This window comes from Carica papaya, chromosome 1 (genome assembly GCF_054855325.1).
Source record: "Carica papaya isolate Zhongbai chromosome 1, ASM5485532v1, whole genome shotgun sequence".
Classification (NCBI taxonomy): domain Eukaryota; kingdom Viridiplantae; phylum Streptophyta; class Magnoliopsida; order Brassicales; family Caricaceae; genus Carica; species Carica papaya.
Window position 1 is genome coordinate 603,644 of NC_142309.1, and position 26,415 is coordinate 630,058.

At 32.7% G+C, this 26,415-nt stretch overlaps 6 protein-coding genes and 1 long non-coding RNA gene across 12 annotated transcripts; 2 read left to right on the top strand and 5 right to left on the bottom strand.

Annotated features, from left to right (window-relative positions):
* Window positions 1-39: 39 nt before the first annotated feature.
* On the bottom strand, window positions 40-1,021 carry LOC110807501 (homeobox Hox-B3-like protein). The gene has a single exon (XM_022032647.2). The coding sequence runs from the start codon at window positions 1,015-1,017 to the stop codon at window positions 316-318; it is 702 nt and encodes a 233-aa protein (XP_021888339.1). The 5' UTR covers window positions 1,018-1,021; the 3' UTR covers window positions 40-315.
* LOC110807500 (Peptidyl-tRNA hydrolase family protein) lies at window positions 914-5,676 on the bottom strand. Of its 6 annotated transcripts, none has more exons than XM_088210597.1 (10): window positions 5,527-5,676; window positions 5,190-5,409; window positions 5,018-5,102; window positions 4,824-4,891; window positions 3,779-3,829; window positions 3,602-3,675; window positions 2,957-3,015; window positions 2,757-2,833; window positions 2,364-2,505; window positions 914-1,495 (listed from the first exon to the last, which is right to left on the bottom strand). In XM_088210597.1, exons 2-9 carry the CDS (start codon window positions 5,391-5,393, stop codon window positions 2,389-2,391), a joined length of 735 nt encoding a protein of 244 aa, XP_088066723.1. In that variant the 5' UTR covers window positions 5,394-5,409; window positions 5,527-5,676; the 3' UTR covers window positions 914-1,495; window positions 2,364-2,388. The 6 variants fall into 6 exon arrangements, with proteins under 6 accessions (XP_088066723.1, XP_088066724.1, XP_021888337.1 ...); XM_088210598.1 differs by having other exon boundaries at window positions 914-1,505; XM_022032645.2 differs by lacking the exon at window positions 914-1,495 and having other exon boundaries at window positions 2,008-2,505; window positions 5,190-5,397.
* A 368-nt stretch (window positions 5,677-6,044) lies between these two features.
* On the bottom strand, window positions 6,045-7,349 carry ZFP6 (zinc finger protein 6). Its single transcript, XM_022032648.2, has one exon. It carries the CDS (start codon window positions 6,720-6,722, stop codon window positions 6,123-6,125), a length of 600 nt encoding a protein of 199 aa, XP_021888340.1. The 5' UTR covers window positions 6,723-7,349; the 3' UTR covers window positions 6,045-6,122.
* Window positions 7,350-13,940: 6,591 nt separating this feature from the next.
* PGLCT (plastidic GLC translocator) lies at window positions 13,941-21,067 on the top strand. Its single transcript, XM_088210600.1, has 14 exons — window positions 13,941-14,081; window positions 14,424-14,694; window positions 15,128-15,242; window positions 15,524-15,591; window positions 15,822-15,954; window positions 16,035-16,134; window positions 16,215-16,327; window positions 16,854-16,947; window positions 17,025-17,178; window positions 17,657-17,803; window positions 17,902-17,975; window positions 18,778-18,866; window positions 19,577-19,691; window positions 20,741-21,067. The coding sequence occupies exons 2-14, from the start codon at window positions 14,430-14,432 to the stop codon at window positions 20,921-20,923; spliced, it is 1,650 nt and encodes a 549-aa protein (XP_088066726.1). The 5' UTR covers window positions 13,941-14,081; window positions 14,424-14,429; the 3' UTR covers window positions 20,924-21,067.
* Window positions 21,068-21,103: 36 nt separating this feature from the next.
* LOC148269044 (uncharacterized) lies at window positions 21,104-21,399 on the top strand. Its single transcript, XR_015815797.1, has 2 exons — window positions 21,104-21,243; window positions 21,359-21,399. It is a non-coding gene; the product is annotated as an uncharacterized LOC148269044 (long non-coding RNA).
* A 243-nt stretch (window positions 21,400-21,642) lies between these two features.
* LOC110807464 (uncharacterized) lies at window positions 21,643-23,949 on the bottom strand. Its single transcript, XM_022032599.2, has 4 exons — window positions 23,676-23,949; window positions 22,725-22,785; window positions 22,448-22,637; window positions 21,643-22,047 (listed from the first exon to the last, which is right to left on the bottom strand). Exons 1-4 carry the CDS (start codon window positions 23,796-23,798, stop codon window positions 22,005-22,007), a joined length of 417 nt encoding a protein of 138 aa, XP_021888291.1. The 5' UTR covers window positions 23,799-23,949; the 3' UTR covers window positions 21,643-22,004.
* Window positions 23,950-24,830: 881 nt separating this feature from the next.
* Window positions 24,831-25,526, bottom strand: LOC148269045 (uncharacterized). The gene is made up of 3 exons (XM_088221485.1): window positions 25,391-25,526; window positions 25,181-25,249; window positions 24,831-25,103 (listed from the first exon to the last, which is right to left on the bottom strand). The coding sequence occupies exons 1-3, from the start codon at window positions 25,454-25,456 to the stop codon at window positions 25,026-25,028; spliced, it is 213 nt and encodes a 70-aa protein (XP_088077611.1). The 5' UTR covers window positions 25,457-25,526; the 3' UTR covers window positions 24,831-25,025.
* Window positions 25,527-26,415: the final 889 nt, after the last annotated feature.

Consider the following 26,415-nt stretch of genomic DNA (forward strand, 5'->3'; position numbering starts at 1 on the left):
CAGTTTATACTTTGTAAACCCTCATAAACAGAGAACATATCAATCCAAAAACCTTCTGAGAATCATATCATATAATGAGATGTAAAACATGATTACATCCAAAAAGCTTTTTACAAACTGTCATTAACACGCTAACAAACCAACCCATCAATTAAACCTCCCTTATTACCCCCTTAGAATTGGGGAAATAAAGATCACATCATCAAACCAAATCCTCAGGAAAATCAACCGAGAAAGAGGAAAAAGAAAGAACAAATCAAATGAAATGATTAAGAAATCTTAAATGCAACAACCCAAGTGCGCAAAAGAAAAATCTCAGAACTGTCTATACCCCAAAACAGTCTTATTACCAGCAACCCCTGTTCTACCGCTCCTCCTTCCCCTGTTTTCACAGTTGATAGCATTTGTTGCAGCCATTGATACTTTTTTCAAATCCTCCATGGTTGCGTAGCTTTTTCTCATCAACCCTCCTCCTCTTTTCTCCCCGGCACTCGCGGACTTACTCCCTTTCATCGACAAATTCGACAAAACCCCATTGTTATTACTATTCCCTTTGGCCCCGTTCTTTGATGGAGGAGTCAATTCCATCAGCGAGGGAAGCATACTCGGGGGTTTCCGGTTTTCTTTCCGCAGAGTTGCAGAAAAATCAGGCACCGATTGAGCCAAAACAGATGACCCTTTACGCGTACTACCCAAATTCCCACTGAATTTCACTTGTTTCTTCACCGGACTTTGCTTTGATTCCCTTTCTTTCACTTCCTCGTATTCTCCAAAACGTTCTCGTTGTTGCCTCATGCCATTGTTGATCTTCATTCTAAGCCTTGATTCTCTCAGTTTCGCGTACAATCCGTATCTGGGTCCTCTCTCCATGATGTAACAACTCTCCGCAGTGAGTCTCAAGGGAACAGGTTCATTTGGACTGGAGTTCTGAGAGAGGATTAGAGATATGGGGTCAAGGCAATGAAGTAGTGGTTGAACAGTTGGATTTGATTGCAGATAACCTTCTATCTCTGCCATTGATGATCAATCTCGAGTTCTTTTTCCCAACTTTTGCAGAGAGAGAGAGAGAAGTAATAAATTTTCTGTAGTTTCCTTAATAGTTGGCTTTAAAATATTTGATTCTGCAACGGTCTAATAAAAAGAGAAGAGAAAAGGAAGACTGAAACCGAAACGTCACTCAGAGATTTTTCTCTCCCTTCCAACTTTTAATTTTTTTTTAATTACTTGTAACGTTCATATTTGGGAAGTGGGTCCCGTCACATTGGATTCTTTAGGGACCGATGATCTTGATCACATCGGTGATGATGGGCCCTTGATTCTATCTTCGTAAGATTACAGTGATGGGCCTAGCAGTAGTACACTATAAAGGACTTCTACCCTTCAAATGAAAAGGATGGACTTTGTAGCTGTGATTTTGACAAAAGAGGTTTCTTTTTCAGGGACGGCAACTTCGAGTATTTTACATATGGCATCAGATTAAGCTCCTAATGTGAACCTACATTAATCTGTCGTTAGTATTAATTAGGGGTATATAAACAGTTTAGTACTGCAATAAGCACATGAATAAAGCCAAGATTAAGATGTGCATTGAAGATTACAAAAGATAAAAAGAGTATTGATTTGTAGACCAAGTATAGATTTCTTGTAAATCTATAACTTCTCTCTACCAACGGGTCTATATTTTCATATTCAAGTACCGAATAATATCCAACAATTTTTTGATTCAGAATGTACACGACGACCTCTTAGTTTTCGTTAGCTTTTGCCTATTCTCGTATTAAAAAAAGAAAAAGGGACTTAGTATTGTCATGTAAAGATTGACTTGGACACATTCGACATAGCTAAATAAAAATAACAAGTAAACTTAAGAATGGATTGATGCCTATAGACCACTGAATTTATATCATATATAAATAGTGGTACTTTGGTTTAAAATAAATTCGTATCCTGTTAGAGATCATGCAAAAAAAAAAAAAAAAAAAAAAAAATTATCAACCTTCCATAAGATTTCACTAAAGTAGGAATTTTTCACTCAAGGAAACAATAAAATAGGCAGTTGGAGACAATATCTTTCATACTGTTGAGATACACTCAACATACAAGAGATATTGGCATCTGTTGGTAATGATTACAGGTAAAAGAACAGTACAGAAGTTTTTTGGTTCCTCTTTCCAAACCCAGAAAAGTTTGAAATTTCTTTCAGAAAATCAGAAATTGAAAAGTTTGGGGGAGAGAAGAAGAAGGTAGAATTGTCATGGGAGGAACTAGGTTGTTATGCTATGCGCACAGCAACGCCTGGAAAGTTGCAAGAAATTTCATCTCTTGGATCATTTGTTTCTGAGACTTAGAAAGATATGTCCTACCTTGGTGTCCATTTTTCCGCAGCATTCAGACTTTGTGATATTTGTATTTCTGTGTTAAATTAAATCTAGAGATACTGTGGTTGAATCCATTGAGCACCAGTGTCTTAACAGCTTCAACACCTTGTTCCAGGGCTTCATCAATCTGTCCAGGAAGTCAACAATTCAAGTTATCAACAACCACATATAAGCCTTTGTTCCGCGATTAGCTAAGGTATTGGCTACATAAATTAATTTCAGCCAGTGGCATCTGAAGAAGTGGTTCAATCCGAAAATACAAAGAGTGTCTGCTGTGCCTGCTGAAAGATTAGCTGCTCAGAATGCCAATGCCACTGCATTGTCAGATACAGCTGCGGCATTAGGAGTGCCAGCACAACAATTTCACTAGTCACCTACCTGTTTTCTCTCTGAAGCACTGAATTTCTGAAGAAGAAAAGCTTTCATGTCCATGGAGCCAGGTGGATTTCCAATGCCTGACAACATAAAATCTCCTGAATTCTAGGTACTGAAGTAATTACAGAGGTAGCAAATTCTACCTCCCTGACAACATAAGACAAATGGCAAAAACAGGAGGTGCTGACATCCAATAAACGAACCTATGCACAAACGGGGAAATTCACGACGACCATCCAAATGGCCCATCACACTCTTCACTCTGCAAGAAGATATCATTTGACACTAGTTACTAACATTTCTAAATCGGTATTAGTTTGTAGCACGATGCAGCAAACCCCATGCCCAACCTCCAAAATGACTGGATTCTTAACTTGTCTGAATGGATACTGAGTGAAATTTTAGCAGAAAAACAGAAAAGCTTTCAATCTTTCGAAGCTCTAGATGCAAATCAAACAAACCAGAAAACGTGAAATAGAAAGGCTATACAACAGACTTTAAGTTTTTCCATGACTGCAGATTCATATTTGATAAATACTGTAAAACAACAATATAGAGATTTATATGGCCAAAAACAAAATCCTTAGGATGCATAACTCACAGCATGGATAATTTCGAGAATGAAAAGCAGAATTTACGAGGGCCAGAACTTATCCACCGATATACTGCTTGGTCAACCATCTTGTTCATTTAAAATATGAGAGAGACTATGAACTTGACGCACGGGTTAACAATCCAGAGATCTATCATTTATCCTTGAATAACAAGAATTTCTTAAAAATTAAAGGTATATCAAATCTGAAGATTCATGCACACTCTTTTCTACAAGTGACAGCAGGAATATGTACCCATTATGATAGCCATGTCCTCCTTTTGGTTGAAGCCTAAGAACACCATTTGGCAAGTTCATCTCATCATAAATCTACATGGGCACATCCCACAAACATGCATGTGAAACTGTCAACAATTACTTCAAATGCAGTTAACTTGGAACTGTGCCATGGAAAAGGCATAAAAATGCATACCAATAAAATGTGACGCAAGGGTACTTGATAATGTGCAGCAAGAGGTCCAACCTTATCAACATTGAAATGAGAAAAGAAGTCAAGTATGATATCAGACATAGCTAGAAGTAAAGAACAAAAGAAATTCACTTGTCAAACCAAAGAAAGAGAGAGAAATATTGAAATTCAGACATAGAGATATGCATAAAAGTTATCAATAATGTTAACTAGCTAAGTATTTAATGAATGATTTATAGGCAGATCAAACCTCTATAGTCCTCTAACCAGAGAATCACTCATATGAACCCTGAATGACAAGTTCACTTTTATTTTTCAGTTGATCCAATAGTCAAGATAGAGATATACGTATGTGTCGAAAATTACCTTAAGAGGCCGCTACTACCTTAATATTATTAAGGAAAAAAAGAAAACTGATTTTTGTGAGGCAGGGAAGATAGGTGGAGTGGACAGGGGTAGGTGATACCTTCAAAGGACCCAGACAACCCATAATACCTTAATATCATTGAGAGAAAAAAAAACCCTAATTTACATAAGACACAGGAAGATAAGAGGAGCCAACAAAGTGGGTGAAGGGGTAGATAGTTCTTGATGCTATGTATAGTGATCCAGCTAGCTGCAGGAGAGAATATTCCAAAACGGGGTTCAGTTTAGTTGTGGTGAGAATATTTCTAATGTGGTTAGGCGTATGAGAGGAACCCGACTGCAACTCTGCCTCATCGTCACTCCAAGTTAAAATGCACTAGCAGATTATTCATCAAAACTTAAAATAAAATATTAACATGCTGTTCAAATGTCTCCACTCTACACTAATAATTATTCAGATAATAACATATTCTCATCAAGGCTCTGTTTCTTTCCATCCTTCTCCTTTCTTTTTCCGGTTAACAGGGAAAGAGATACTTAAATTATCTAGTAACACAAAACAAGATTATTTTGATTCCCTAAATTTCCAGGCGCGGCAGCACAAAAGAGACTAGCAAGGTCTCCAAGTTCATACCAAATAACAAAACCAAATTAATTGGATAAACTGAAGAGAGAGACTAACCGATTCACCACTGAAATTCATATATGCCTGGGGTTTTGCCAACAATATTGGCACCTCTCCTATAGCACCTGTACTGATCACACAGAGAATCTAAATAAACCATCAAAAACACCATATATATATATATATATATAAAACAGATTAATTATGGAACACGCAGAAATAACGAGAAGAAACTAGAAGAAAGTAGAAACCAATTCCAATTAAAGCCTTCGATTGTATTGTATTCATCAAGACGCCTTCTTCTCGAGCAATGCGATCAATCATTTCAAAACCAACCTGGGAAAATCATCCCTCAGTATAACTAAAAAACTCAACATTACAACACACAGAAATCAAGGTCGAAACATGCACGTAGCTGCTTACATTGTGCCTTGTTCCGTGATACTTATTTCCAGGGTTACCCAATCCAACAATCAACCAAGGTGTATACTCGACTTTAAACCTATCGTCATTATCCGACAAGGAAGCACGCAAAGAAAACCTTGTGGAAACGATTTTACTCCGTCGAAAACAAGGACTTCCTGGATAAGAAAGGTAAAAACCGGGAGCAGAAGCCGCATACAACATTGACCTGTCCAGAAAACTGCCTGACGTCATCAGAGAAATTGCAGACAACATAGCAAGTCGTAGCAGACACTAAACTTAAATTTGAGAGCGCGAAAAAGAGGAACAACCGGAGGAGACTGAAAACGAGCTAAACCTTTTCGGCGTCTTGAATTGTGACTTGGAGAGAGGACCGGACTTCAGCTGCTTTGATTATTCGAGGATTTCCCTCTGGTTTTTGGTTGTCGTTGTACTGTATCCGGAGTCTTCTTGATTTTTCCCCGGAGGAAGATGGAGAGAGAGAGGATAAACGGCGGCGTTTAAATAGGCTGGGCCTCGGCAACTGTGGTGGGCCTTGAATTGGGCCTTCGCATCTTCCATTTTTTTAATAAATTATTTCCTTTTAAAATATTATATTATTAAGTTATTTAGTTTAAATTTTAATTAAATGAGGATATAATATAAATAAATTTTAAATTAAAAAATCATATTATTTTAAATATTAAACATAATTACATTAAATTTATAAATTATGATTAGTTTTTAATCCTAAATTAATTAGATGTAAATTAATACGTTTAAATTAATCTCAATAATTAAAAATTTAACATAAAAAAATAAAAAAAAATGCGAGGATAAATTAAAGAGAGGAAAAAAAAAATCAGAAACAACATATGTAAAAAATGCCTTTCAAAATTGAAAAAGAAAATGAATTTACAGAAAAGCCCCCAAACTTTGTTTAAATTACACAACTTACGGAACACCAGGCCCAAGGCTCAGGTGTAAATCTACTCCTAACCCCCCATCTACCTGACCCGCAGCACCCTCGTTCCTCCCCAACTCCGGCGACATCCCGCCGACATGACCCGAGATCTCCACCGAACTTAATCCCCCGCCTTCGTAAATTCGCCTTCCCGCCATCCCCGATGCCGCAGGCCCGTAAAAGTAGGTGGCGCCATGCGACCCATGGCCGGCGTTGGCGGCTAGGTAAAACCATGAAGGGTGTTGCAGAGACGCCGCCCCAGAAGCCGTCGGAGAGAGGAGATGCGGCGGCGCGAAGGACGACAAGAAGGCTGGGTGGGTGCGATGGGCTAGCATCTGGGCACGCTTTAAAAGCTGTCTTTCCTTTTTGTGGGCGTTTTGGTGGCCGCCTAGAGCTTGGGAGTTGGCGAACTCACGGCAACAGTACTGGCACTCGTATTTCCTGGCATCGGTGTCGGATTCCGGCGAGGAAAACGGTGATTTGGTGGAGTGGTGGTGATGTGTTGCGGTGTTTTCTAGTATGTTTATGCCGAAAAGCTTCACAGGGGTAGTGGGGGTAGCTTTTGCATGGTAATCATCAATATCAGCCATGACAAACAGAGATCAAATGAGAGAGGAGAGGTGAAATATATGATGATGATGATCAGCAAGTTATAAGTGGGTGCATGTGTGTGCGTGTTAGGATTTATATAGCATGAACTGAATGGCAAACATGGAGAACGAGAGATATATAAATATGGTCGTATCTATATATATATATATAGTATATAGATATGCTTGTAGGTAACTGAGTTGAGAGAGAGAGAGAGAGAGTGAGGGAAAGTTGGTTGTGGAAATGAGTGAAAAAGAAAGAGAAAGTGAGGAGGAAGGAATAAGATCGATTAAGAAAAGAGTAGAACAAGAAAACCAGGTAGCTAATGAATAAACAAAGCCTTCTAAATTCTGATTATACGTGTTTATTATAGGTGCGGTCCCTCTGTGAATAATTCTCTTGAAAGAGAGAGAGAGTTGGTTGTGGAAATCCAGGAGTAAGGAAAAGAAAGTGAGGAACATATATATATACACAGATATAAATATATACATGTATACACGTAAAGTCAATAAAAGCTTTGAACAAGAAATCTAATAATTAAACACTTTCAAATTCTTATACGTACAACTACTTGTGAATATATATACAGTATAGATCCATATGCGGCTCCTCCATCATGTTCTGAGTATAAAGAGTTATTCCACACATGTACCCGAAATATATATATATATATATATATATTATATGCGTCTATATATGTGTATAGCGGCTGTAAAGTAGTTGTTTATAGGTTAATGTTTTATAAGTAAGGAGGTTTAAATTAATCACCTAGCTTTAATTTTTCAATTTACAGGTTCGTATTCAGCATGTCTATTATGAACGGAATAAATGTGCTGACTCATTTGCGAACGCTAACTTCTCCCTATAGACGGGTTTCCATCCACATGCCAGATTATCTCCAACAGTTTCTCACTGATAATATTATAAATATCTCTTGATTCATTTTTTTAGTTTTTGCCTCTCGGTATAACAAAAAAAAATATATATATTTTCTAATTAAGTGTTAAATTTATTTTCTTTATACAAATTGAAATTAAACTTAAAACTGAAATTCTCAGTCATCTTTAATCCGAAAGATATAAGTTAAGACTTATTGATTTTATTACTCTAAATTTCTATTATTTTTACATTGTTAAAAATATATACACATATATATATATATGTGTGTATTATGGGTAAATTCAAAACATTAAGTAACTATAGATTAATATACCATTTTTTTTCTATTTGTGGAAATGTGAACTCCAATTATAAGTAGGTAAAATGGGCGACTTACATATGTTCAATTTTTGTTTACTTGTATGGGTTAATTAGTTTAGAAGAAGTGAACCTAACATCATTGCTTACAACATGAAAATCAAACCATAATACTTGTTTTTCCAAATCATTGAGTGAAAGACTAGTTTGATGGGTTAAATTAAACTTAGTTATAAATTAAGATGAGATGTTTACCATATACGTACATGTATATATACATATACATGTATATATATGTGTGTATATGGGTTATGTGAATTGGAGGGACCCATATAATTAATGAAATAGGAAAGGTAGATTTGTGAATGAAACAAGTTTGGTGATTGCGTGATTGACGTTGAGATATGTAAGGTTTGTTTTAATTTAAGGGAAGATCTTCACGAATCTTACTAACTACATTTTGGGATATGTTAAAAGTCATCACACCCTCTAAACTTAATGCAATGACTTTGTGTCATTCGTTCGTATTTAAATTTTTTAAAACTTGTCTTTTCTTGTCTCCTTCCTCTTTCTTCCTCTTCTATTTATTTTATTTTGACGTGTAAGTTTCACCTTTTTTAACGAAGAAGAACAACGAATGTTTAGTTTCTACGAGAGTGAATGTTTAAATTATGAGTTCTTACATTTCGTGCGTTCTTATTAAAAAAAAATTACGTTATTAATGTACATGTCATTTATTATTATTATTATTATTTTGAAATAAAAGAAGTGCGTTGTTATAAACAAAGTACCAATGAAGTACTACTCAGTATAAAAACTAATTACATGTCCGTCAAGCGATCGATGACTAACTCGATCTCATATGAATCCCTCTTATCATGACTCAATAAAATAAAAAAATTTACTATATGATTAGTATCTTCGACTTTTTTTAAAAGGGTGTATTTTTAAGTCGTGGGTTATGTATATTATATGTTATTATTAGAAAATTGTACGAGTGTTTTCAACTTTTTTTAAAAAATGTTAAATTTTAAAAAATTTCATTAGAAAGAAAAAAAAAGAACCTTGTCTTTTCTTGCCTTCTTCCACTTTCTTTTCTTTCATTTATTATATCATAATAGACCCTTTAATGCATTCTTCTTAGACTTTGCTCTGTGAAGATTATTATAAGCATATCTATCTATCTATATCTATAACTATATCTATATATATATATATATATGAGAAAAAGTTAACTAGTTGTAATTAATGAACATACTAAGTACAACTAAATAACTTCTTCTCTAGTAGATTACAGGATCCATGTTTGATGTCTGTGTATATAAATATATGCATACATATATTGTTGCTTTCACCAGATTGAGAAGGTTAATTACATGCCACCGACAGTTGACACAGTCAGATCATCCCATATATTTTAATGAACAGCAAACTTAATTATCAAATCCTGGATTCAGCACTTGATGAATATCATGACAAACTTTAATGGGCTCAAGAGAATATTTATATGTTCTTAATTGAACGATCAGTATGCATACATACATACATATATATATATATATTATGCATTTGATTTCACTTGATTTGATATTTGATTCTGCAACAATGTTTACCACTGATTGACAGGTTGTAAATTTCAATATGTTAGATCATGTGAACACTCTATATTTTAGTATGTATAATACAATCTTCTTATGCAATATATATATATATATATGTTTTTCTTTCATATGAAGCTGTTGTGAAATTTGAAGAATTAGTAAGTAAATTAAGGAACACAAAAGTAGAAGATGAAGAGAATTTTAGGTGGTTCAGTCAATGCCATTTACTCTATATGAAGAATGGATCAGAGATCTACTATAAAAAGTTCTTTATATGCAATATACATATATATATATATATATGTATATATATATGTTACTGAACCATATCCTCAAAAGTTTGATTTCAACTGGAAGGTAGAGAATGTCAAGCACACAACATTATATTTCGTACTTAAATTTAAGTAATTTATTATAAGACGATTTAACTTCTCTTTCTAATTGAATATTTTTTTTTTATATATTATTTCTCTATATTGATTATTTTTAATATTTTTTCATATGTTTTTATTACGATTAGTACAATTTTCTTGTCCTTTTGTATATATAGATTTTTACGCTCAAAATTTTTATAATTCAAGATCTTTCGTATTAATTTTATTGTTCAACTGTTTAATATGTTTTATATAATCCACTTATTTTGTAATTAATATATATAATAGTAAGTGAAAAAATCATTTACTATTTTTCTTGAATATATACAGTTATATATCAAGAAAATCTGGTTTCAGAACCCGATCCGTAAGAAGATTGCTAATAGATAATAGATACTTTCTATTTTTCATTATTTTTCTTATTTCCCGTTTTTTTTCAGAGAATTCATTCCGTAATATTATTAAGTACTTTTAACTTATTGTGTAAGGGATATAAAATTTAACATTTTATTTCGCTTCCGCACTTAAATTATTATATATTTCCTTTTAGATTTATGGGGTCGTTACATGAAGTCATTATAATCATAAAAATTATCACCACGAAACTTAGTTGCTATTATAAATGCTATAATATATTTCAATCACAAGAACGAGTCATATATTAATTTAACTAACCAGTATTAACATCAAAATCAAACGTTTGATACTATTTATAATATAATATGATAAATTATCAAGTAAATTGATAAACGCAATCGTAAAACACAGATAATTTCATAATCTGGTTAAATTTAAATTAGTAGTACATGCATATATAATTTCCAAGAAAAAATCAATAACATATATTGATTGTAGTTGCAACACAATTTGTGCCTTCTTGAAATTAAATATTTTTGCCTTGTGGTTTTCTTCCATTTCTTTTTTAATTAGTGGGTTAATTAATAAATATAGGATATTGAAGACCCTTAATTCATATAAAAGATTTATTAAACTAAAATTAACGGAGACCAATTAATTCAAATATTTTAATATAATTATATATATATATATATATATACATACATACATAATAATAAATTTAGCCTTATATAAAACACCAAAATTGACCCTCTAATTTCAAAAAAACAAAAAATAATTATTGGGTTAAAACTTTATAATTAATCAAATTTCATACTTTATACAAAGAAAGAGATTGAAGAGATTTACAACTGCCTCCTTCATAGGTACTTGTCTTTTTCTTGAAATGATTATGCACCTGATTTTAGGGATCTTTTGAAAAGTTTGATTAGAAATTAATTAATATTTCAATTTTAATTTGGACCGATGTTATTCACCAAAGCACGTATAGTATGTGCAGAAATTAATTAGTATTAGTGTTAATTATTGCCTTAATCATAATTAATTTTCTTTTGTTTAGGGAGAAGATTGCGGATAATTAAGAATATTTTGATTGGACTGCCAACTAATTAAGTAAAAAGGTTAATTCTTAATCCCGACAGACACAACATCAACAGATAATGACAACCAATGTATAGACATAGCTAACTACTGTTGAGAAATGTCATATACATATATATATATATATATGTAAAGCTATGTGATGGTGACGCCACATTAAGTTGCATAACCAAAAAGTATTAACTACACGAAATTACATATTTGTTTCTAAAATACATGCATCTAGATTAGTTGTTTCTAATCTAAGAGTAATACATATAATACCGAGTATATATATCCATTTCCGTATATAGGACTTTGGTGTAGGGATTTCAAATAGATTAGATTTGAAACGGAAGTGTACATGAATTTATAACGAAAGAAATTCGTACGTTTTGTAGTAGACTTTTCAAATCAATACGTGATTTTTTAGAGTCATCGCACCACCTCTATTTCTGAAAACATAATAACATAATAGAAAAACTAAACGTATGATTTGTAAACCATAACCGTCTATTTATATAATTAAGTTTTCATTATTTCTAATTCGATCCATCGTAAAATCAGCAATAAGATTTTGATCTCTGTACGTAAAAGACTCACGCTTTATTCGATGCATTAAAATTCAATATCCGTTTAATCTTAACACATCACTTTTAAACGGGTCGAATAAATTGATAGTTATTTATGCACGATAATCACACGTATTAACCCTACACGGTTGATTAAAACCCAACGCTCGGCACTCTCTATTAATTTATATATTCATTAACAAAGATTGTAACATATTTTTTTTTATAGAAATCAAGTTTTTATTGCATTTCACTTGATCTTACTATAGTATATATATATATATGTATATATTTTTTTTTCCTCAAAAATGGTCATATAATAAAATTAGTAATAAGGTTGAGTATAAATTTAGCTTGACTATATAATATAATAAATTATTCGAAATAATAATAATAATAATAATATAATAGAACTTGCATTTCAATTATGCAATTATGCTTTTATTATTATTATAGTGGTTTATTTTCTAAGTTTAATTTTTCCCATTTGGCCAATTTTTTTTTGTTGATTCATTGCAATAAACCAACAAAATACAAGAAAATCAAGAGATACATGTAGAATATATAATTCATGATGAAAGTCACTCGTCAAAGGCCCAATTTGAATTGTCACTGACTTGGGCTTATTAATATTAGGCTTCACGTTCTTTAATTTTTTTTAAAAAAATACACTGCATCACTAATCCACTACTCGAATTAAAATTATCGCGAATGAGAGAAAATCCCTCAATGGAGAGAAACACTTTTTCAGTGGGAGCCAATGCCCCGACCGGAAGGAAAATCCCCCGTGTGGGAGAAGATTTTCCCATCCAGGTGGAAGTCCCCAAAGTGGCACCAGAAATCCCTCAAGTTAAATCTTCAAGAAAAAAACGTTTAGTTTAATTTCCCTCAAGTCACAAGTGACTGAAATTCACCCCATTTCAAATAAGAGAATATGAGAAGAAAATTTCAAGATCAATAGAAGATTGTGAATAAAATTTTATTAGTTTCTGTTTTAGAATTATAAATTAATTTAAATATTTCATATATCTGTAAATAAATTATTATTTCATTACAAGATATGTGTATTGAACTAATGTAGTAACGTCTGTATCCACCGACATTGAGATTCGGACTGTTACAATAAAATATTTATTTTTTTTTAAAATAATAAATATTTTATCTATATTTTCAATAATATTAAAATTTATAATTTTTAAATAAAAATATAAATGTGTTAGTAAATAAATTATCGTATAAGTGGTATCATTTTATTATAAACATCAATATTATATTATATAATAAATCATTGGAATTTTATTATAATATATTAATATGAAGCTTGCACTCTTAATTGTAATAATTTCACACGATCGATTTAAAATATTTATCAAGAATGACAATAATTCTAACATGATATTTTTAATTAATAAGATATTAGCATATAATAATATCGGACTCAGATTATTAATAACATATAGTTTATTTTAAAATATATTAAAATTTGAAAATTAAATTTAAATTTATAATAATGAAAATAATTACTTTATGATTAAATTAACTCTCAAATATTACCGAAATAGTAAAAAAAAAAATTAATTAAGAAAAGTAATTTTATTTCCTCAATTTTTTTACATGCCCATGTGACTGCAACGACTGGATCATATGAGAGAAGCACTGGATCATATCCCAGACCGGCAGCCTCACGTGCACCCGCGACATCACCCACGCGATCAATCCCCAAATCTAATCCAAAATCCCAATCCACGTGGCCAAATTATGAAATTTATCGTATTTTCGCAATAATAAATAAATAAATGAATAAAACAAATATTTATATTAATAATATTAATTTTTTAAATATTTATTTTGCTTTTTCGAATTTTAAAAAATGTAATTTATATTATGACGTAATAATCCGAAAAAGAAATTTGACTGTTTTTCAAAATTTTTGTATTAAAAAAATAAAAAATAAAAAATAAAAATTATAGGAATGAAAATCCGACGATTTCATTTTTTTCTTCACCAACTTTGTTCTTATGGGTAAGTGCTGAGTTAAAGCACCGAGTGTCTTCCCCTTCCGCTCTCCTTTCTCTCTGCGGAATTTCCTAAGTGTGTCTCTCTAAGTAACAATTGAGCGAATCACAGCTAACCAACAACTAGAGATCATCTCATCCTATTCTCGGACTTCCAATTCGGTAATATTTTCTGCAACGAGCACGAATTTACTCAAAATCTCTGTTTGATTTTGGTTGAATTCGTGTTAGTCTCACTCTTTCAGAGCTTTAAACGTATGATTACATCCGTAATTTAATAGCATTTTGTTTTGATATTCACTTATTGACGAAACGTTTTTTTTTCAATCTTAATGTCGCTGTATTAATTTTATCGCTCTGATTTTTGTTAATCATGTATTGATTTTTACTCTAGTTTCACCTTGAATTTTCTCGGTTTCGTTATTTTTTTTCGTCTTTTTCTTTTCGCCGTACGCATTAAATTCTTTTTTTTTTTTTTTGTTTTGACTGATTGTTAATTTGAAGCTGAAAATGCAAGCGTCAACTTACGTAGTAAAAGGGGGCGCCGGCTTTGAGGTCCAAAACCGTAGGGGCTTGTACAGTTTCCGTAGGATTGAGAAGGGAGCTTTGACCTTGAGTAATATCGATCTTCGAGTGAGGGATAAGGTACCTGGCTTTGGACCGTTGCGCTCTGGTTCGGTGGCTATGGGGGCAGAACTCGCACGTGCCAGGGGCGGAGTTGATAGCTTGGTTAGGTCCTCGGTCAAGGCCCGATCGGTCAGAGCTCTCGCCTCTGGTACGTTTGTTGTCATTCTTTTTTATTTCGAATAATTCGTTTATTTGTGATATTATATGTTATTCTTTAAAGTAGTTTATTTCGTTTTTCCTTAAAATGAGTTGATTGTGGGCGTGGTCTTCTTATAATTCCTGGTTAATTGATTTATGTTATTTGCTTGTGTAACGTGATTCTGTTTGTGAAATAGTGTTTGCTCTTTAGGGATTTTACTTATCTTAGTTTTGCCATTGAAAGACAGTTATTACTGATCCTGATCATGTTGACACCTCCATGTTGTGTCTACATTTGTGTTGTGTCTACATTTGTGTTGTGTTTAGTACACTGTTATGTTTTCCATTTATCAAGAAGTTCGCACTTAACCAAAATCATAAAATTGAGTGTATGAAGTTTTTTTGTCAAAAAATTTCTAAGTGACATTCCAAATTCAATTCAGGTGGAGACCTTGAGGATGCCACTCCTATCAAATCTCAAGGGAAATCTACTGGAACTGTTTTGCCCTTTGTTGGTGTTGCTTGTTTGGGAGCTATATTATTTGGCTACCATCTAGGGTATGGCTTGCATTAACTAATGAAATGGCATGCTTGCTCTTTCTCTTCTTAACATTGCCCACTACTATCTTTGTACATCTGTTTATATTTCTCTAGACATGTCAGCAAACAGTTTGTAATAACCTTGAACCACTATTTGGGAAGAATTTAGTGGAGAAAGAGTAGTTACTAAAAGTGAAAATTTGATTATAGAACTTAAAGCAAATCGTCCATGAATTTTGTTAATATGCTACAGTTCCTTGTACTGTTGAATGTGAAGGTGCTTTATGTGTTTGTGTCAGGGTCGTAAATGGTGCTTTGGAGTACCTTGCAAAGGATCTTGGGATCGCCGAAAACACTGTTTTACAAGGCAAGTTTGTACATATTCAAAAACATCTTATGCCCTAAACAAATTTTTTCTGTTTCTCTTTTACTCTTTTTTGATCTTTCTTGTTAAAATATATCTTTTGCAAGCAATTATTCATTAAACTTATCAGAACAACTATATATTCCAAGATAATGAAGCAACGATTTCCTGGCTGAAAATCTTTCTTTTAGACTAGCTAACTTACAAATTCTGCCGTGGATCAATTTGAGTAGGATGGATTGTTAGCACACTACTTGCTGGTGCCACTGTTGGTTCATTTACTGGGGGAGCATTGGCTGACAAGTTTGGAAGAACTAGGACTTTCCAACTAGATGCAATCCCACTTGCAATTGGAGCATTTTTATGGTCTGTTTCTTTCATTCAGTAGGTTGTATTGATGTAAATTTACTGAAACTAACGCTTCAAGTTGACCCAAATTCTTTCAGTGCTACAGCCCAAAGTGTGCAGACTATGATAATTGGCCGCTTACTTGCTGGCATAGGAATTGGAATCTCATCTGCTATTGTGCCACTTTACATATCTGAGGTACTTTTTTATGACTTTATTCCTTACATTATTGTGAAACCTTTTGTTAATATCACTTCCTAACTCTTATAATGTGTCAGATATCACCAACTGAAATCCGTGGTGCACTTGGATCTGTAAACCAACTTTTCATATGTATTGGTATTCTTGCTGCATTGCTGGCTGGGTTACCTCTGGCAGGAAATCCTTTGTGGTATATCTTCCTTCTCCCTCAATGCAATGCACCTTGCAGCCCTTCCCGCTAGTTCATCCTCTGTCTTTGTTGGAATTTGATTGATTATATATCATGGGCTTGAATAAATTATATGAATAAAGGGATATCAGTTAATCACCATACTACTTGTAAATGGGATTTAATTGTTCAGTAGAATACAGTGGATGAAAATATTGTCTATTTCATGTTACTTTTTCATAGCAATGGCTACATTGTTCTAATTCCATTTTTGCTGGCTTGGAACATCCAGTTTGAACCTTGATTCCAAGTATTGAATTTGGCTTATTGGTAAATCACATGTTTACTTTGCATGGAAGAATTTTGCATTAATTTTGGGTTAACATGTCAACAGAATGTAATTTGAGAATCTATTCTAATAATGTAAAACTGACTACCAACAATCTTTAAAGAATTTATTTCTATTTTATGGCTTAGTGATATTATTTCATCCTCCTAGCTTTGTCCCTAAGTTTTCGATTCTTTTTAAATTCTTTTCAATTTTTAGGTGGAGGACAATGTTTGGTATTGCAGCTGTACCATCTATTCTGCTGGCTCTGGGAATGGCTTTTTCTCCAGAAAGCCCTCGATGGCTAGCCCAGGTATCCCTGGGAGTATTCTTATTTTGTATCTTTGACATACATTTTTTTGTTGTCGATTAAACATAATTGTTTTGCAGCAAGGGAAAACCTCTGATGCTGAAAAATCTATCAGAACACTATATGGGAAAGAAAGAGTTGCTGAAGTCATGCATGATTTAACAACAGGTAGTCAGGGTTCAGCAGAGCCAGAGGCAGGATGGTTTGATCTGTTTCGCAGCCGCTACTGGAAAGGTATACTTGAAAACTATATAAGAGCTGCTTGTGCGCAACTTTGAAGAAACTACTTGTTTGAGGCAGCATAGATGGACAATGAATATTTATAATCTAGTGAGATTGACCATTGCAAATGCCCTGCTATTAGAGATGTTAAACAGATGACTTGAACTTTTACTTGGTCTGATACATGTCCTAGTTTCCATGACATCACATTTACGGACTAGTCTCATTTCAGCTGTTTGTATATTTTGAAGTGCAAGTGTAAGTTTCACTGAACCATCAGTTAGCAATCATAGAAGTGAGTCATTGAGGAGAGATGATTGATGATGGGATGAATTAAAATAATAAGTATAAGACCTTATACTACATCTAATGAGCGTGAATAAATGATATAATATTTTGAGGAGTAATGATCAAAAACTTCATATTTAAATTGATAGTTTAAAGGGAACCTATGAATATTACTTATTTTTATTCACACGTCTTGCTGCAGTTGTAAGTGTTGGTGCTGCACTTTTCTTGTTCCAACAGTTGGCTGGGATAAATGCTGTTGTGTATTATTCTACTTCCGTGTTCCGTAGTGCTGGAATTACTTCTGATGTTGCAGCAAGCGCTCTTGTTGGGGCATCAAATGTCTTTGGTTAGTGTATGTCATTTGTTTATATTAAATGTATGGAAATTTTGATTGAAATTCTGTATACAATGTTGAACACTACTGTCAATGTAATTAACCTGCAGGCACAGCTATTGCATCCTCCTTGATGGACAGACAGGGAAGGAAAAGTCTGCTACTCACAAGCTTTGGCGGAATGGTAATAATGTTATCTTAGTATTTTGTATATTTGAAACTCTTTGTTAATCCGAAATAGATGAAATCTTACTGATATGACCTCAGCGATCAAGTAAATAGTTTCAAATGTCTGGAAAAATTGTTCTTCAATTGTATACTCCTTATACAAAAGAAAATTTTTCAAGTTTCACTGAAAAAAAATTTAGTTTCTCCTATCCATTGTTAGTACCAGGGCCCGGTCCAATTCTGCTGCCTTATTCTTCCTTCTAGAAAAAGAAAGAAAGTTAACTGATACGATTTATTTTTCTGAGTGTCTGATGTTTCTTTCTGTCTGTGATGTTTAGGAACTTTGAAACAATTTTTCTGTCTTTATTTCTTAATGTTATCACCTCAGTGGCCAATAGTTCACCAAATGCTCCAACAAGCTGAAATATGGCTGTCAGGTCTTGCAAATTACCCAGTAGTGTTAAAATGCCTATGAGTATGCCCAAATGACTCGACTATTAAAGTTGGTTCATTATTAATACATACTGGCAACAAAAAAATGATCGGTGGTTAGTACCTAAATCTTGTGCGAATTGAAAGGATATTTTGTTAAAAGAAATAATTAAAATTAAGAAGTATTTCTTTTGGATAAGTAACAAAAATGACATTAGAGTATACTGGAAAACAATTCGAAGTTAGCCATTCTGTTCATATTCTGTGGCAAGTTGTGTTGAGTTTATATTATACTATAATCTCATACCTATCAGCTATTTTTTTCCCCTTTTCCGCACTGTCTTATAATTTTTCTTTCTTCTGTGTTTCTTCCTTGGCTCATGAAGGCTGCTTCAATGTTGCTACTTTCCGTGTCATTCACTTGGAAGGCCCTGGCTCCCTATTCTGGCAGCCTTGCTGTAATTGGGACCGTCCTGTAAGTTAATACTTCCCCAGAATATTAATGAATTGTGTGTGTACATGTGGAGGGTAACGCACATGCATCCATGATGTGTGCATGTATATTTGTAATATATGGCGTTGGCACTTCTTGCATTGTGTGCAGTTTAGCACTTCGAAAGTTTATGTTCTCAAATTCTTTATTAGATTTTTCTAGTGGACAATATTTCTTATTAATTCAAGTCCACCTTGTCCAACTATTTCCAACATCTTTTTTTTTGTTTTTGCAAAACTATGTGATGCCAACTACAGAAAATGATAACTTTGGCCCTTGTAATGTATTACTATTTTACATGTTCATGCTTAATCTTTTGTGAATCTTGAAAGTGACTAGTTGGTTAAAGAAATACTAAATAGAGAGGATGACATTGTGGGTTAATCTGGGCAGGGGAATGGCTTTAGATGCCTAGGTAAGAATTGAAAATTTGATGCAAGGTGGTCCATAATAGTCTTTTTTAAAGACAGTTTTTGACATTGCCGCATTTAATGGAAAATTTGGTGGAGAGTGTAGTTCATTAAAAATTTGACTACTGACATTAAATTTGTTATGCAAGGACATAAATGGTAGGTTTGCAATTTCTCATTTATTGTATCAAAGCTGGTTTTGAAGATTACCTGAACTTCATTAGTCTCATCTTTACCAATTTTTTATTTACTGAAATCTAAATGAGGCTTTGATTTATGCAGCTATGTTTTGTCCTTTTCACTTGGTGCCGGTCCTGTTCCTGCTCTCCTGCTGCCAGAGATATTTGCATCCAGGATCAGAGCAAAAGCAGTTGCCTTATCCTTGGGGATGCATTGGGTTAGTCATAAAAAGATGCAATGTTCTCTCCTTTCCCACCTTTAGAGACCTAGCAATAGATAATATGCTGCTTTTTTTTTTGGTGTTAACGATAGATAATATGCTGCACAGCAAGGTGCATTAGTGCTAATTTGTACTAGGGACAGTTTAGAAATTTAAAATATTTAGATGAGAAACAAAATAATGGAGATAGATAAGAGGAAATTGTAGATCAAGGTGGAGTAATATAGGAAAGTAGACTCGGAGGGATTAGTTAGACAAGATAATACAGAGAAATAATATGGAATAAAACCCTGGGAAGGACAAAAGAATCCTTAATTATCATTATATATTCTTTTGCTGGTAATTACCAGCCTTTATTTAGGCATTAATTACCAGAAATGAACAAGTTAAAAAAATTGATTACAACTAATGAAAGATAATTATAAAAGAGAATCTAAAATATTTGAATTCCTGTAATACTTGAAATTTACATAAATAGACAATTAAAATATTATGATGTCTAGCTCAAGTTAAATAACATAAGTAAATTAAAGTACAAAAATGATAATTATTACAAGAAGCTTCTTTCAATTGAAAATTTATTTTAAAATAATATCTTCTTATTTGGCACAACAGTACCTCCATTTATCTTGAGGAATTCAATTGTTCCTGGAATGACTGCATTCATGTTCTATGGTTACCTTGTGCAGAAGAGAGGATTTCAGAATCAATGCACATTTAACCTGTTGACTTGGATATCTTAGAAAGAGAACCATCTTGCCCTTTCCCATATTCTATTGTTAAATACGTGTCTATAAGAGGATCTGTGCATATTATGTACATGGATCTTGAACCATTTACTTAATGGACACTACATTTGAATGCATGTCGTGTGCTTCTTTTGAGAAACACTATTCACCACATTGACATGGAAGAGAAAGAAAATGAGAAGGATAGAAAGAATCTTAGTGGATTTAGACTGGTAGAGCAACTATAAATGCTAGTATTGTGTTCTTCAATATATTTCTGTCTTCTCTTTATGATGGATATAATTCTCTGATTAACAGATCTCGAACTTTGTCATTGGCCTGTATTTCTTGAGCGTGGTAAACAAGTTTGGAATCAGCTCGGTGTACTTGGGATTCTCAACCATCTGTCTCCTTGCTGTCTTGTACATAGCTGGGAATGTTGTTGAAACTAAGGGACGATCACTCGAGGAAATAGAACTTGCTCTTAACCCAGCAACCTGATTTTGGATGTCAGAAGTGCATATGGAATTAATCTCGCTGCATCTCGTGGACTGAGCTTGGGCTGGTTGATGCCTGCTTGCAGCAGGTTTCATCCTCATGATAAAAAGAGTTAAATTGCGGTTTTCCTTGTTCATTGCCCCTTGTTTTATCTGTCGTTTCCGCTGATGTTTAAGATCAATTGTAAGTAGACTGGTGAAATGCTCTTGGAGGCATTACCAATTAGGATATTCGGAACTGAGTAACATAATAGCAAGATTTTGGTACTCGAATTTGCAAATTGATAAATAAAATAACCCAGAACAGGATATGAATTGGAGATGGTGAGATTTCGCTGACGAACTTTTGAGAATTGGTTTAATTTAGTTCATAGCACAAAAACATGCATTGTTCTTTGGCACAACCTTAATAGCATTGTTGATTTTGCTTCTATTGTAGGTACTCTTACCGATCTATAAATCTTTTGTACACGAAAGGTATTTTCTTGATGTCTATATTTAATACATTTTTTTATTTTAATTTTTTTAAAAAAGCACAAAAAATATATTTAGTTATAAAATTTGTAAATAAGAATCGGATAGTTTATTCTTTAAGTTGAATTTAATTCAAAGAATTTATGTGAATAAAAATAATATTATAATTTAAAATTTTCATTTTATTTTTTATTAGTAAGTGAACATATAAATATATTATTATAAAATTAAAAATACAAATGAAATTAATTCAATTAAATATCAAATATATAGATTAAAACTAAATTTTACGCATCAATCAACTTACATTAATAAATAAATATATTTAAACCAAATGCAATGTCGTGCTCTTCGATTTCCTTTCAACATTTTCAATATTCATTCACTCTAGACGAAGGATTATACAACTTCCATGTTGGATCTGAAAGTGTAAATGCATTTTCTACAGGATTTACTACAAGCTGCAGGGTGGATTTTCCTTCTCCATGCGAAGACAGTTTGGTATAATCACCGAAGCTAAAAGCATCTTTAGTTCTAACTCTCACGCACCTCAGAGACAAACTTCAGCTTTTTGTGATTCGGCATCCTGCAATTTCACTTCATGGTGATGTCTACATGTTAGCTTTCCTCTCCCACCTTTCCTTGGTATCAAGTCTGGAAACAAAAATCACCAAACACCATTATTACAGAATCGATCAAAATTACAGTTTGACCGTACAACTTCAATATCAATGTTTGAACAGAAAACCAAAAAATATGTTGTGACAGATGTTAAAAGATGGAATCCAAGATTGAGTAAAGGAGAAGTCTGTGTTAACATCCAAAAAACCGAGAATATTTATGTATGAACCAGTTCTAAAGTTATGAACAAAGGTAAAGAGACCTTGAAGCAGATAAAAGTGGTTGATTCTCATGTATGTATGCTTCATCTATGTACATATAAATATCCTGTCGATCACCGATCAATATCTAAGCCCAACAAGAATACATTAAATAAAGTTCTTGTCGTTAATGGGCGAAGAACGGAATAACTAGTAGCCAAGCTGAACCATACCCCCAGTGTAACTTCTGAGGCTTCTTTGATGCAAGAGGCGGTGCTTTATTGTTCATTGTTATCGAGCAACAGTCATTAGCGCTGTTGTTTCTCAAGCCGGGACCACACGAGTATTCAGTTTCTATACTCGAATTGTTGTCTTCAATTTTTTCAGTTATAAGGTCCTTGCCGTGGCACTGGCTGGTCCTATCTGCAATTTCCACAAAATTTTAGAGCCATTATACAAACATCAGATATTTGGCAGTAACACGATCCCAGACAAGCCACGAAGGAATACCTTTTGTTTTCTTGTGAATCTTTGATTTCGATTTTATTTGTAAACGTCTCCTGTGCAGTTCCTATTGCATACAAGAGTTATGGAGATTATAAGGAGGGAACAAGAATCAAAGCAATGTTTTCGATTACAAGTTAAGGGTGTGTTTGGACCAAATTCAGGGACCAAGAACTAAAGCAAAGTTTTCTACTACAAATTACGGCTGTATTGGACCAAATCAAGAATTTTGGTGGAATTCATTCGGTAATTTCTACTCGGTTCATCTAGGAGGGAATGAAAGTTCTATTAGAAGATGGAATTTATTGATCTAATCCCACTTCGAATTCCATAAAATTCAATTTTTTGTATATTAAATTTTCACTATCACCTAACTAAGCTAAGAAAGAATTTTCAAAAAAATGTTCTAAGAAAGTTTGATTCATTCCAAACGTAGAATAAGAGTGTGGTTTGAAACACAATTCCAAAATTACTCCCCAAGTTGGTCATACAAGGAAGAACCGACAAGAGTAAGCTAAAATAAAAATTCAATAAGACAGACTATACTGAAATCTCTTCCGGCGAAGCAACATCACAGATTTCTCCTATTATCTGGTAAATCACACACATTTAATCAAATTAGGCAACAAGAGAACCGCAACTCCATAGCAGCCATATATCAGAACTTGATCCTTCAATCTCCAAAACCAGACTACTTAAAAAACCCGCCATTACCACAGTACATGTGCCCTAGACATCAAATTCTTTTGGATCCTAAACCTTATGCATGGGGTTATCTTGGAAAAAGATTCTTATTAACGACACATCAAATTCTCATAGAGAAGAAAAGAGAAAATAAATTCTATTCAGCACCAACCCAGTTGACAAATTCGAGGAAAATTTGAAGCTTTTGTAACCCTAAATTAATCAGAGTCTGTTAATTCCAGAACATGGTAGTGAGGGGAAAGTAAAACTTACTCGGAATTTGGAGAGCTGGTCATGGGTAACACCTGCAGGCTTGAGATTGGGCGTCAATGATGGTAGTGATGCTATCGCTACTTCCCTTCTCTCATCTTCTTCCTCCCCTTTCTCGTCGTTCATTCTTCTCTACTCACTCAACGCGGTGATCGGAGCACTAAACGCTGCGTTTTGAGCCCAGAGACACACGGGATCATCGATCGCCGATACAACGACGTATTTCTTTTCTTCTTCCAACGGATTTATATTTTTTTAAGATTCCCAAATGAAATCCGATAATAATAATAATAATAATAATAATAATAGGGTTTGAATTAGAAAAATAAATTACCATTTAATTCTTGAAAAATTGTTAAATATATTATAATTTAATTTACAAATTTAATCTTTAAATTTATAAAATTATTTTAGTTTTATAATTTTTTATATTATAATAACTGAATATTAACTTTTAATAAATTTAACAGTAATAATTAAATTAATTTATGTAAGACATGCAAACTAAAATTACAAATATTAAAAATAAACATAAAATAATAATTAATTTTTTTTTAAATTATATTTGCTTCAATTACATTAATCTCTTGTTTGAAGAATAAATTACACTAAGACTTTGTTTGGATAAATTTTAATTATGATTAATTAACGTATAATAATGACAGTAATTAAATGACAATAATACATTATTGAAATAATAAATTTTTTTTTACGTTTGAATGATGGTATATTAATATATGCTAATGATAAATTTTTATTTAAATAATATGATGATATTTTCAGTTAAATTACTAATTTATCACTACATATTATATGTAATACTAAATGGTATAAAAGAAGTGCATAAGAAAAAAAAAAATTATTTATCAATATAATTATAATTATATTTAAATAAATAATTATTATACGTAATTAAATTAAAATTTTATATTTAATAAAATAAATAATAATTATTTATATTATCACATTAATTTAATTATCAAAATAAATATAGAATTAATTAAATTAAATAGGAGTATAATAGGAAACAAATAGCATGCCGGTCAAATACTATCAATTCGGGTTTAAAAATTCTTTCTAAAATTTGCCGGTGAAAGTCAAATACTATTTGTTATAATTTGAAGTTGAAACAAATACGATTTTCTTACTTACGTGAAATAATATATATTAAAATTTTATTATTCACCGTGATCTAAACAAAGGATAAACGAAACAAAGTAACTCACTCCTAATAATGAGAAAGAAGGATTAAATGGGTGTTAACGACAAAATCAAACATAATTAATGATTAAAAACAAAACTGGATTAAGCAAAAAAAAAAAAAAACCCAGTTAATCAAATAACAAATAGTAATTAATTTTTGTTCATGCCAGTCGAATTCTTGACAGCATCTACAGCTCCCTGAGCCTTGGCTTTCATCTGCTGACCAGCCTGCAACACAATCAAATTAACTCTTGATTAATATTCAAACGCCAGTTATTAACTGAGTTAAAACGAGATTAATCAACCTCTTGAATGGATTCCCTCGCAGATTGAGCAGCATTGCCAGCCTTGTCTGTCAAATTGCTTGCTTTTTCCTGCATAAACCAGCATTAGCATCAAACACTGTTATGTAATTTCAAGCAACCTAGTTTCTATGAACTTAACACAGCCATAATACACACATTAAGGAGGAAAAACAAAACAAAAAAAGGAAGAGTGTTGAAGGAAGAGATCACCTGGGCTTGCCCCTTGGCCTCACCAGCCTGAAAGTTCATCTTCTGAGACGAAGAGTTGTCGGCCATTTTTATGTTTGATGATCTTAGCTTGTAGTGGAGAACGTGAATGCTTGAGGGTTTGATGATTTCAGCCTCTACGTCGCCTCTATTTATACTTTCTTAAATCGACAGGTTGCTTGACACGTACTCTTACTTAGGAGTAATTTAACTATGGCCTCACATTTTAACTCGACACTTGTAGTTTTGTTTTTGATCTTTCGGACCAATTCAAACCTATATACAATCCTCTTCTTATGGCTAACTAAACTCGTTTATTGTTTTTTATACATTTCACGTTTATTACGCGAATGTTATATTTTACAAGAATGATACTTATTCTAAGATTAAGATCTTATATGACCTCATTTGTGGGATGATAGAAGTATGACTAGTGGATAATATCGTTATATCTCAACACCAATTAAAAAAAAAATTAAATTAAAAAGAAAGAAAACTATTATGCTTAATCCTTATATGAATGTCACGTGTCATAGAAATAAGATCTCCGAGATCAAACCCTAATATCATGATCATTTTTAAGAATTAATGATAGAACTGTCAAGACAAACTCACTAATAAATATCGTCTATAACAAAAGAGACAACATCAACTCGTGCTAATCTCCTAACGCTCAAACGCATATTAAGTGACCACGAAACTTAATCTCTCATATATAAATAAATATCGACATTATACCAATGAGTTCTCAAAAAATTTAAGAAAATTCTTTTTGATAACCATAATAAAGTCTCGTATAAAATCTTGAATGAATTTGATAATTTCACGATAATTTAGACAAATAATTGTTGCGTAAAGAAATTAGTACAAGAGCTTCACCACTATTAATAACATCTTGAAATTCAGGACGTCATCATATCAGTCGATATCCAGATCTATTTTATCGTTGAAGTTCTGTAGCACCTATATCATAAACTAACATGTTTTACTCACGTGAATTCTCTTATACAATCAATTCGTCTGAATAA

Bases quoted from the DNA above. Each gene is read 5' to 3' on its own strand.
- LOC110807501 (XM_022032647.2), bottom strand. From the start codon at position 1,017: ATGGCAGAGATAGAAGGTTATCTGCAATCAAATCCAACTGTTCAACCA.
- LOC110807500 (XM_088210597.1), bottom strand. From the start codon at position 5,393: ATGTTGTATGCGGCTTCTGCTCCCGGTTTTTACCTTTCTTATCCAGGA. The intron at 5,103-5,189 runs GTAAGCAGCTAC...TGATTTTCCCAG, and splicing joins ATCACGGAACAAGGCACAAT to GTTGGTTTTGAAATGATTGA. The intron at 3,676-3,778 runs GTATGCATTTTT...GTGCCCATGTAG, and splicing joins CCTTGCGTCACATTTTATTG to ATTTATGATGAGATGAACTT.
- ZFP6 (XM_022032648.2), bottom strand. From the start codon at position 6,722: ATGGCTGATATTGATGATTACCATGCAAAAGCTACCCCCACTACCCCT.
- PGLCT (XM_088210600.1), top strand. From the start codon at position 14,430: ATGCAAGCGTCAACTTACGTAGTAAAAGGGGGCGCCGGCTTTGAGGTC. The intron at 17,976-18,777 runs GTAATAATGTTA...TGGCTCATGAAG, and splicing joins TCACAAGCTTTGGCGGAATG to GCTGCTTCAATGTTGCTACT. The intron at 19,692-20,740 runs GTTAGTCATAAA...TCTGATTAACAG, and splicing joins TATCCTTGGGGATGCATTGG to ATCTCGAACTTTGTCATTGG.
- LOC110807464 (XM_022032599.2), bottom strand. From the start codon at position 23,798: ATGAACGACGAGAAAGGGGAGGAAGAAGATGAGAGAAGGGAAGTAGCG. The intron at 22,638-22,724 runs GTATTCCTTCGT...TGGAAATTGCAG, and splicing joins GATTCACAAGAAAACAAAAG to ATAGGACCAGCCAGTGCCAC. The intron at 22,048-22,447 runs GTATGGTTCAGC...TTTTGTTTCCAG, and splicing joins CCTCAGAAGTTACACTGGGG to ACTTGATACCAAGGAAAGGT.
- LOC148269045 (XM_088221485.1), bottom strand. From the start codon at position 25,456: ATGGCCGACAACTCTTCGTCTCAGAAGATGAACTTTCAGGCTGGTGAG. The intron at 25,250-25,390 runs GTGATCTCTTCC...TGGTTTATGCAG, and splicing joins AGGCCAAGGGGCAAGCCCAG to GAAAAAGCAAGCAATTTGAC. The intron at 25,104-25,180 runs GTTGATTAATCT...ATTGTGTTGCAG, and splicing joins CGAGGGAATCCATTCAAGAG to GCTGGTCAGCAGATGAAAGC.